General features: G+C 40.6%; 1 protein-coding gene across 2 annotated transcripts; it reads left to right on the top strand.

The window, feature by feature from the left end:
- Positions 1 to 1,000: 1,000 nt before the first annotated feature.
- LOC108435911 (beta-1,3-galactosyltransferase 1) lies at positions 1,001 to 11,212 on the top strand. Of its 2 annotated transcripts, none has more exons than XM_037545315.1 (3): positions 1,001 to 1,138; positions 3,753 to 3,880; positions 5,971 to 11,212. In XM_037545315.1, exons 2-3 carry the CDS (start codon positions 3,861 to 3,863, stop codon positions 7,079 to 7,081), a joined length of 1,131 nt encoding a protein of 376 aa, XP_037401212.1. In that variant the 5' UTR covers positions 1,001 to 1,138; positions 3,753 to 3,860; the 3' UTR covers positions 7,082 to 11,212. The 2 variants fall into 2 exon arrangements, with proteins under 2 accessions (XP_037401212.1, XP_017567538.1); XM_017712049.2 differs by having other exon boundaries at positions 3,753 to 4,051.
- The last annotated feature ends 81 nt before the right edge of the window (positions 11,213 to 11,293 follow it).

Below are 11,293 nucleotides of genomic sequence, written 5' to 3'. Positions count from 1 at the left end.
TGGCATTGGTGGCACGGATTCTCCGGTACCTTCTCCCAGACGGCAGCAGTGAAAAAAGTCCATGTGAGGGATTGATGGTGTCGCCTGCAATGCTAGTGGCTTTCCGGATACAACGTGTGGTGTAGATGTCTATGATGTAGGGGAGAGAGACCCCGATGATCTTCTCAGTTGTCCTCACTATACGCTGTAGGATCTTGCGGTCTTAGGCGATGCAATTCCCAAACCAAGCGATAATGCTCAGGATGCTCTCCACAGTCCACATGTAGAACATGGTGAGGATGGGAGGGGGGAGATGAGCCTTCTAAAGTCTCCACAGGAATTAGAGGCGCTGCTGGGCTCTCTTGGCTATGGAGTTGGTGTCGAGGGACCAGGTGAGGTTCTCTGTGCACACTGAGGAACTTGGTGCTCCTGACGATTTCCACAGCAGAGCCAGTGATGTTCAGTGGGGGGTGGTCACCTCACACTCCTTGGAAGTCAACAACCATCTCCTTAGTTTTGTCTACATTCAGAGACAGGTTGTTGGCTCCACACCAGTCCGTTAGCCGCTGCTCCTCTCTGTACACTGACTCATCGTTCTTGCTGATCAGACCCACCACAGTCGTGTTATCAGCAAACTTGATGATGTGATTTGAGCTGTACTTTGCAGTACAGTCGTAAGTCAGTAGAATGAACAGCAGTGGACTGAGCACACAGCCCTGAGGGACACCAGTGCTCAGTGTGGTGGTGCTGGAGATGCTATTTCCTATCCTGACTAACTGTGGTCTCTCAGATATGAAATTCAGGATCTAGTTACAGAGGGAAGTGTTCAAGCCCAGCAGGCTCAGTTTTCCAATAAGCTGCTGAGGAATGATGGTGTTAAACGCTGAACTGAAGTCTATGAACAGCATTCTGATGTAGGTGTCTTTATTGTCTAGGTGGGTGAGAGCCAGATCGAGTGTGGTGGAGATAGAGCGGTTGAGCGGTTGGGGTGATATGCAAACTGCAGTGGGTCCAGTGAAGGAGGAAGCTGGTCTTTAATGTGCCTCATGACAAGTCCCACGAAGCACTGCATGATGAAGGGAGTGAGTGCAAGGAGTCATTGAGGCAGGACACTGGAGACTTCTTCGGCACAGGGATGATGATGGTTTTGTTATTAATGGTAAGACATTATGCAGATAGTAATGGTGGCTTAAAGGGAACTGAAACTTTTCTGTGTAGTTCAATGACTGAGATGTAGTCATTCTGAGTGGTTTGATGTAAAAGAGCGCATTGTGGATAAATTATCCATTACAAAAATATTTTATGTAGTGTCCAAAATGACCACTAAACATACTTGTCTCTTCTAAATGATATGTGATGTAAAATTAGAAAACTAAGACTTATTTGGGTTCCAATTTACCTTTAAATGCCCTGCATGCACCTCTCCACCAAAACCATGTTTCAGGCATCAGGCAGTGAATCTGTAACAATTTCATGTAACAGCTTCAAGTAAACCCTTCAGATGTCTGGTTCCTATGACCACCACTGTGAACAACTCTGTCTAGGCATGCCACATTTCACATCAGACCACTCTGAACAACTTTGTTTACATCCTAACAATATAATTATCCAGAAATTTTGAAAACATTTTGGGATTCCCCTTTTAAGTATGCATCATTTTTGCTGTACTCAAGTGAATTTCATAACTCATAGCAATCAAGTAGGAAAAAATCATTTTCAACAACTCAGCATAACAACATTTCATAATAAGAAGGTGAAGGAGGCCACTTGAGATCAGTGCCCTATTTTACGCAGAATCAATAGATTGGCATAAGGAAATCTAAGGGGAAAATGAAATGCGTGTTCGTGTTATCCACTGGGGCTGTTACCGTTACAGTCGCTAATCTTAGCCTGAGGACTTTGTATCTTTACAAAGTGTGGCGTGCGCCTGCCACCCAGGCCCTGTCCAGCAGCTGGGCTTGAACATTGAGCGGTGATGAACCCCTGAGGATGGCGGGGAGAGAGCAGCGAGTGGGTGGGGGACGGAGCGCAAAGCCCGAGCTCCGCCAAGGGACGCAAGCAATGGTGGTAGGAGGAGGATGATGGTGCCAGGCACCAGAGAGGCAAGAGCAAGTAACGAATGACGAGTGCCCCGTCCATTACTGGTAGTGTGTGATTGACAGTTGATTGGCAAGTGGAGCAGTTCATTGGCTTTTCACGCACACTGACGTCATGGATATACATGAGGCGCCAGTTTAAACTGCTTTAACTCATTTTTAAAAGCCCTTAAAAATATAACAGTGGTGTTAAAATGTTTTATGCTCTTCTGTGTTCGAGAAATTATTGCATTCTTTTACATTTAAAATGTTTAAGCATCTATAAAGCATCTATAAACTATGATTTTCCTTAAATGCTCCATATCAACCCATTCATTTTGGACTCACTCGGGAGCACCCTCTAGCGTTTTAGAAAACCAGAAACCATTGCAGGGTGGTAATTCTCCTCTCTACAAGCTCTCTGGCTTCACTACACCTCACATTTGACCCAGGAGGATGAGCTGCGAGATGGGGGCGGTGACAAGGAGGCCCCCAGCTGTAAGGGATCTCCTTGCATCTGGGCTCTGGGCTCAGGTGCTGTCCTTAATGAGAGTCAGCTGAAGCTGATCTGGCTGGCAGCATGAGCACCTTTTAAAAAGAGGGACAGAGCCTGAAGAGCTGAAAAGCTTAGTGAGGAGGACTGAAGTAGGACTAAAAAGTCTGTCTGAAGCTGCTGAAAAGTGGCTAGTGTAGGTTTTGTTTTCACTGGTTTTGTTTGCCTTGTATGTCTGGTTGGTGAATAAAATATGGCTGCAGTAAACATGAACCCTGCCTCCAGCATTCTCCTTGAGCCCGGAGTAGCATATGTTGTGCTACACAAACATTTAAGCAGCACATTCCTAAACTTGCTCTCTAGTGGGATTATCTGAAAACTTTAAGCATCCAACTAAACTTGGGTGTCTATGCAAGAAAAGTCTACAAAAATGTAAATAAATTTGGGTTTTTCTAGTCATGTTGCTTGAATTATGTTATTTATTGTTCAGTGCCAATAATATTCTTTCAGTGCTAATAATATTCCAATATTGGTAATATTATCCCTTAGCAATAACATTTCTTGATATGTTGATATTGTTCCTTTTATACAGTCACAACATTCTTTAAAGTAGTGAAATAATCGCCTTAATGAAACAAAAGAATTTAGGAGTGTCCAGTTAAACTCTTCGGAGCCTGTGCATCATATTACAACGCTCTGTACTGATCATGTGTGTTAAGGGTGTGGGTGAGGGATCATTTTATAGTGCTGGCCAATCCCCCTGGTCAAAGTCTACCCAGTAGCTCTCCAGCTGAATGGCTTATCTACTCTACTTAATAATCTCATCTGTTCCAGCCTTTGTTTGACTTTTTCAGTTATCTGTATCAAGTTACCTCAGCATTCAGTGAATATGAAAAGAATCCCCTTAGCTGTTTTGGGGAACATAATCTTAGTTATTATGACTACTGTTGACCTTTGGGAAGGCCATATAGATAATACATAAATAAATAAAATGAAAAACAAAATATAAACCTTTCCTTATTGCTTGGGCCTTTTCAAAACCCCTGTAGCTGTAACTATAGCTACATATGGCAAAAAAATAACCTCGGTCTCTAGAGTTTGTGCCATGGTTACCTGAGACTCGGCACAATTAAGTCTGCTTTGCATGTATGTACCTGTAACCTATGGAGCGCATCAATCTTTTTTTTCCACCTCTCTTTTGCCAGGTGTTTGACTCCGGGAAAGCAGTCAACCAATCAAATCTGTCACTTTTGTTTGCCCCCTCCTTCTCTCAGCGCACAAAAGGAATATAGGAAAGAGCTGGAAGCACACCTATGAGGTGTCGGCAAATGAGGTAAGAGGGAAACACGTCCACCTCTAGGTCTGATTGGATCTCCGTTTATTATCTGCCCCATGTGCAAATGTTAGTTTGAGGAACAGAGGCGTGAAAGAAGATACGAACGTTCCTGCCCTGCAGACACGACAGAAACATGGTGGAGGACACCAGCAAAAGTGGAGAAATAAGGTACCATGTATATAGTTAGATCACCTGTTTTTAACTAGCATTACTTCAGTTCATACCTATATTGTGAATGCTTGTTTTCTTTAGTCATAATTGGTTATAAAGTGTATTCTAGATTGGTATCAGTGCACTGAGCTGAGTCAGATAGTGTTTATTGTAGAGCTGTGCTGCTGAGTAGGGCATTAACCCTCCTATTATGTTACGGGTCAAATTGACCCGTTTCAAGGTTTGAAGATCTAGGAAAAATAGTTAAAAGTATTTTTTCAGCATCAAACTTCTTCTGCTTGCCTTAAATTGTGTAATCAACATATAATATGAAAATGGTTCATCTCACATATTTGTAACCACCCCCTGCATGTTTATATCACATAGATACTGTTCGGGTCAATATGACCCAGCAGTCAAACTGGAGGTAATAGGGTGTCAAAAATGTCAGAGTATTTCTTTCTTTGCAACTGTGAGACATATTTCACCCCAATCACACACACACACACACACACAGAGGTGCAGATGTTATGACTTTTACCTTATAGAAACCATTTATGTTCTCGTGGGTAAACTACACCCACATTCAGTGGACACTAAACAGGGGAGGGGCAAAATATAAAATCCTCTGCATGGGAGTACACCCAACATTACACTCTGTCAAGCAGACCAGACCTTTACAAAATGAGCAGCTGAAGCAAAAGGATGACAGTCCAGGAGGCTCCGGAAGTCATCATTGATCATGACAGTGAAACAGAGGAGGATGTGTCTGAAGACGATGACTATCTTGAGCTAAATTCTGATTCTGATGATTCTGATTTTGAACCAGATGAGGGAATTGTTATTCCTATTCCTCCAAGCAAGACATACGTGTCAAAAAAATGGTGAAATACAGTGGTCTTCATCCCCAAATGTGCGTCAGGCAAAACTGTCTGCAGAAAACATAATAAAGACAGTGCCAGGGCCCACTAGGATGGCACTGAGTTGTGTGACTGACATCAAGTCAGCCTTTGAGCTGGTCATGCCAGATTCAATACAAAAAAATCATTCTGGAAATGGCAAATCTAGAAGGGAGGCGTGTTTTGGGGGAGAAGTGGAAGGAGGGGGTCTATAAGTTGAAAGATGAATTGACAGCCGGTCTGTGGGATGCAGAGACAGGCAGGGCTATATTTCGAGCCACAATGTCTATGGAGACTTTTCATATTTTCTCCAGAGTAATTCGATTTGATAATCGAGAGACAAGGGCTGATAGACCAGAGAGACAAGCTGGCAGCTATTAGGACAGTGTGGGACAAGTGGGTAGAGCAACGTCCACTACTCTACAACCCAAGCCCTAATATCACAGTGGATGAAAGGCTGGTGCCAGGTCTGCAGGCCATCTGACGATGTCAAGACAAACATGACCTGTGTGAAATGTGCAAAATTCATTTGCACAAAGCACAGTGTGATGACATGTCACTCGTGTGCTGTGTAGATAGTAGTACATTTCTGGTTCATAGTGCATGCATGTAAAACTATTGTGTTTTTTATGTTGGCATTTCAAAAGTAATAAAGTAGTGAAACATTAAAAAAAGTTTGAACATGCATTTTTTAAAATGAAAAACGAGTGAATTATCCTAATTGAACCATTACCTGTTACAGGTAAAGAACACCATTGCACTAAATATTGGTAGAATAATTAGTAATGGAGTTAGTAATTAAATATTCACACTGCTTGTTAGGATTTTTTTGGTTTCAGACATCTTTTGGGTAATTAAACATGTACCGGGTCAAATTGACCCGGGAACACCATGGCTGTTCCTGACAAATGAACATAACAGGAGGGTTAATACATTTTAAGTACTGAACTCTAATTCTAGTTTCTTATTAATTATTATGCATTGATTGTTACAACAGAGTGGATTCATTCTCGCCTGTATCCTATATTCTGTTTTCAGTCCGGACCTTCAGCCAGTGGTACCTGAGCGCCGACGTTATCACTTCCGTGCTGTCTTCTTTGTTTTACTCATCTTGTCCCTCCTGATCTATTACAATGTGTGCTTCTCAGAAGTCTCAGATATCTGGACAACAATACATACAACATACAACAAAACCTATTCAAGAGCAGCCTCGGCTGCAAACTTATTTATCTCGAGGGCTAATTCTGCCTCTGTCCAAGTGAAAGATACACCTTTCTCACAAACTGGATCCCTTGTAGAACAGTGCAAGGCTGAGACACCATATCATGTGGCTTATCCTTGTAACTACCATTACATTTTAAATGAACCAGAAAGGTGTCAGAAAGAAAATCCTTTCCTGGTTCTGATGGTACCTGTGGCTCCAAGCAACAGGGAGGCCCGTGATGCAGTCCGCAGCACCTGGGGGTCCGAGAAGATGGTCATGGATAAGGTGATCAGTCTTTTTTTCATGCTTGGTCTGCCCAGCCCTGAAGGTAGGGAGGAGCAACAGCAGAAGGTGTTGCAAGAGAGCGAGGAATACCATGATATTGTGCAGAGTGATTTTTTGGACAGCTACAAAAACCTTACCATCAAAACCATGATCATTATGGAATGGCTAGCATCTCACTGCCAAAAGGCCTCCTACGCCATGAAGATCGACTCTGATATGTTTCTGAACACGAACAGTTTAGTCAACATGCTTCTCAATGCCCCCAGGCAGAACTACATGACGGGGCTTGTAGCCATAGATGCTTTAGTGCTCCGAGACCCTAATTCCAAATGGTATTTTCCAAGAGAAGTTTACCAGGAAGACTACTATCCACCCTATGCTCTTGGCTTAGGCTACGTCCTTTCCTTAGATATAGCAGAAAAGCTTGTTGAAGGATCCAAGCACGTCAAAGCTGTCTATATTGAAGATGTGAATTTAGGATTGATCATGAAGTACCTGGGAATACCGTACACCAGTCAGTCAGACTCCAACCTGTTCCATGTCTTTCCTGTTCCTTACCATCGCTGTCAATATTCAAAACTCATTGCTACAACGACCAATAACCTACAAGAACAAGTGAACTATTGGAAAGACCTTAAGAAACCAGAACCACCTTGTTAGCAGTGGAAGAAAAATAACAATAACATATCTTAATTGGATGCCTCCTATAAAATAGAGATGTGTTACAAATGAGGACAACATTCAGTCTAAAGTACAGTGAGTGAACTTGAGTTCCTGCTTATAGAAAAGACAAATGGCAAGAAAGTATTTCTTGAGGCTTTAAATGAAGATCTTACAGATCTAAATGTGAAATGTTGTTTACAAATACTAATTATAAAGAACTTTTATATGCTTTTGAAAAGCAGAATTGGTATATTTATAAATGTGAAATACAGACTTAGGGTTTTGTAAATGCTTTGTTTAAAGTTTCTTTATATGATCCAAGTTGTCAACAAGAAAGTGTCTTTGTACAGGGTGTCCCAAAAAAAAAGACATCATTTGAGATGTGAATATCTGAGGAACTACATGTCCGAGGCAAATGAAATTAAATAGGCTTCATGTTGAACAATGCAAGATTTATTTAGCAAAATTCAAACAAGAAATTCAGAGCAATGTATATTTTATATCCGGTTCCACAGCTTCACAAATGTTAAATATGCACACCGCCTGTGACATGACACACATCTAGTTGGTGGTCTAGTTTGTGCCAAACACAGGTTTCCAGAGATGCTCTTCTTCCAGACTTTCTGGGGCTTCACACAAATGTTTCTCGAACCTGATTGACAATTTCGTCCGATACTGGTGGTCGTCCAGATCCTTTTGCCCTGCACGGACAGCCTGCCTCTTTGAGTTTTTTGGGCCATGTCCAAATCTGCTTTCCAATAGGTGCATTTTTATTGAATTTTTGGAAAATGCACACTGCACACCATCTTCAACCGGAGAACTGGCTCTGTTATTAGACTACAAAATGACGTCAAATTTTTTGGGATACCCTGTATAATCCAAGTAATGGATTACTGCCGAGGTTCAGATGTGAACACAGAGTTTTCCCTATATGTTAGTTTGTCTGTGTTCATTTTGGCACTACCTACACCTGCAAAAAGAACAAAGAAAAAAAACAACTGTCATTCAAATAAGAGAAAACAAATGCATACAAATCAGGGCTGTGCCAGAAGGTGAAGTGTTGTTGCTTTGACTCTCTGACACGCTTTGGCTCTCTGACATGAGCCAGTGGCTATAAGGTTAAAGAGAAGACTGTAATGTGAGGTTACTATAAATCTATATTAAGTGAATGTTATATGAACCATGGCACTTTTATACCTACGTACAATATTGTAAGTCATTTTAATCTATCAGCCTTTATGTAAACTCTAAGCACATTGAGGGAGACCCTCATTTACAAGGTAGCCAAGCCCATACAGAAATCAGGGATGGGAAAAAATGGATTGTAAAAACAGATCTAAACAGATCAAAGCTAGTGAAGTAAGTAGGAGTAGAAGGTGTGAAACAAAAACTTGGCACTAGCTAAGAAGTAAATGTTGATAATAAAATAAATAAAATAATAATAAAAGTGACCCAATAACTACAATACACCAAAACCATATTTAAAAGTTAACTAAAATTAAATGAAACAGTTGCAGGCTGTGTGGAGGTGGCTAGAGGTTAAGAGTTTAAAAAGTTCAGGGGACACCAGCGTGTGAAGTTTTAGAGATTCCTTTAATGAATTCCAGCTCACTGATGCACCGTAGCGAAACGCAGGTTTTCCTAGGTCAGCAAACACTCTCAGCACCTTAGGGGTTGTCCTTTCACTGGAACGAATCTGATAAACTGCACTATTTACACTGAGCTTTTCTGTGATATGCGGTGGCATATGGCCAGTAAGCACTTTATAGATCAACAAGCCAATGTGTCTCCCGATGCACAACCAGAGATGACCAGCCATCCTTTTCATACAGTATACAATGATGGGTATTGTAGGGGTCACCGATAATGAATCAAAGCAGAGTTGGAAGATTTCAGAGTGGTTGTGGATGCATATCTGTTTATCACAGCAGGACCATCAATGGTGTTGCTTCAACATTCTTTTTTGTGCACTGGGAACAGTACTTTGTTTCAATACAGAAAGCCGAGTTTTTTGCCTCAGTTTACATGCAAGCTTGTATTTGCATAGTATTTGCATCTGAAGTGTAACCATATGCCAAGGTATTTGTACACACTACTTCTTTGAATGTCAGATCCCTTCAAGGTCATCTTTTCAAAAGTGTTCAAATCAAATTTAGAGGCTCTGGAAAACAGCATAACTTTAGTTTATATCTACTTTTAATTCTAGTTTATAATTCTAAAAAAGCAACTGTAGGTTACAGGATGATGTCATTGGCATATAAATGTACTTTACAATTGACAATTATGGGTGGCAATGTTCATTAATATAAATATCAAATAAAATTGGTCCGGCGATCAAACCTTGAGGGACCCCCTTAGTTCCCAGTAATAGCTCTGATTTACTTCATCTCAGGGCCACACATTGCTGTCTATCAGTGAGATCATTTCTAATCCAGTTGTTAGCCCTGTGGTCAAAATCAATACTTTGTAGACTTTTTAAAATAGGGAATAATTAATTGTAGAAAAGGCGATCTTTAGAGAGATCAATGAAAATGACTGCACAAAGTTTCTGCATTTAAAATGAGAGCAGCTGCAGAGACCGTGCTAAGATTTTCTCTAAAACCAGATTGGTAGCATGACAAGACTGTATTTCCATGGAGAAATGCTTAAGTTGATTGTTCACTAAAGTTTCTAAGATCTTGGCTAACCATGACAATTTTGAGATTGTATATAAGACACTATAGGTCTTAAGACCTGAGGCATCACCTCCTTTGGGAAGTTGGAAGTGGAATTGCATGTGCTGTTTTCCAGATACTGGAAATTCTGCTTGATAAAATAGATCAATTAAAATATATATGTAATGTTTTTCTAAAGCCTCAGAAAAAGGGCATCCAAACTGATCCAAGCTGTGCTTTTTTACTGTGAATGGCCTCAGCTATCCATGCTGTTAAGGGCTTAAGCTACTATGCAAGGGTGAATTGTAAAGACACAATGTCTTACAGCAAGGGGTGTATCAATTTCATTGAGCGGTGCTTCTCTATTAGTATTATGAAAATAATTTTCTCTGTTTCAAAGCTGAATTTGTAAATATCTGAAGGCTCTGTCATCATTTTTACTCATGAAGGCTCATGCTTTATTTCTTGCATTGAGATATTTGAGAGCTGAACCAGGGATTTGATCTCGGATTCTAACATTTTACATGAGACATGCTTGTTTACCACCACCTGGAAAGTTCGGCTAAAATGGTCTAGTGATAAATCGATATCTGGGATTTCATAAGTGTGGTGGATGCCACTGAACACCAGGTCATTTAAGAGGTCTTGGTCACTAAAACATTTAAAATTTCTTCTAACCACCATCCGAGAGTCTGACTTCATTGGCTTGTACTGGCTTGTATTTCTAATGCATCCATGCTGTAGTCACTAAAACCAGGGTCAAATATACCTACAGAAGTCATTTTGTCAGGTCTGTTAGACAACATTAGGTCTATTAGTGATGACTTGGTGGGGTCATGTAAGTGTGGTCATATATGTTCTGTAATTAGTCACTAGAGAGAGAGATTGCCACACTTCCTTCAAGTGATCGGATGCATTATTCAACCAATTCAGATTAAAATGAATTAAGATCAGCATTTCTGAGCTGATGTATATAAAGTTCAGCTAAATTATATACAGTGTGAGAGGGTGAGGAAAGAGACCTACAGATTTATAGCTACCACAAATCTGTTTCTGTTACCTGCACACACGTTTAGGGCTAAAAATTCAGAACATTTTCCTTTGGATAATGAGTTTAAGAGCTTTTTCTTAAATGACAGATTTGATGTGAATACCCACTCTGCTACCCCTTCCTGTTCTATCAACTCTATATAGATTATAACCAGGTAGGGCTTCTTCTGAGTTGTTGTTTGAACCAGGATTCAGTCAGAACTACAACATCTGGACTGGCTTGTAAAATCAACATTTTCAGATTATCCAGGTTATCATGCTGAAGAAAGCTCCTAATGTTTAAGTGAATGATGCCCATGCCTTTTCTGTGTTTGAAACTAATAGGATGTGTTAATCATTTTGTTTCAAGCATAGGTTTCTGGGTCTGTAATGGCTTAATGCTGATGAGATTAGCTGGGTTAATAAAAAAAGTTACCTTTCTGCTTTTCCATGTTCGAGTGGCTGATATTATCTCCATGGTTTATTTTGGTTTGTCTATCTGAATTTACGTGACCAAATTGGCAGC

Source organism: Pygocentrus nattereri, chromosome 15 (genome assembly GCF_015220715.1).
Source record: "Pygocentrus nattereri isolate fPygNat1 chromosome 15, fPygNat1.pri, whole genome shotgun sequence".
NCBI classification, from domain to species: Eukaryota; Metazoa; Chordata; class Actinopteri; order Characiformes; family Serrasalmidae; genus Pygocentrus; species Pygocentrus nattereri.
The sequence above is the reverse complement of the archived record's forward strand: the minus strand, read 5'-3'. Positions and strand labels throughout refer to the sequence as shown.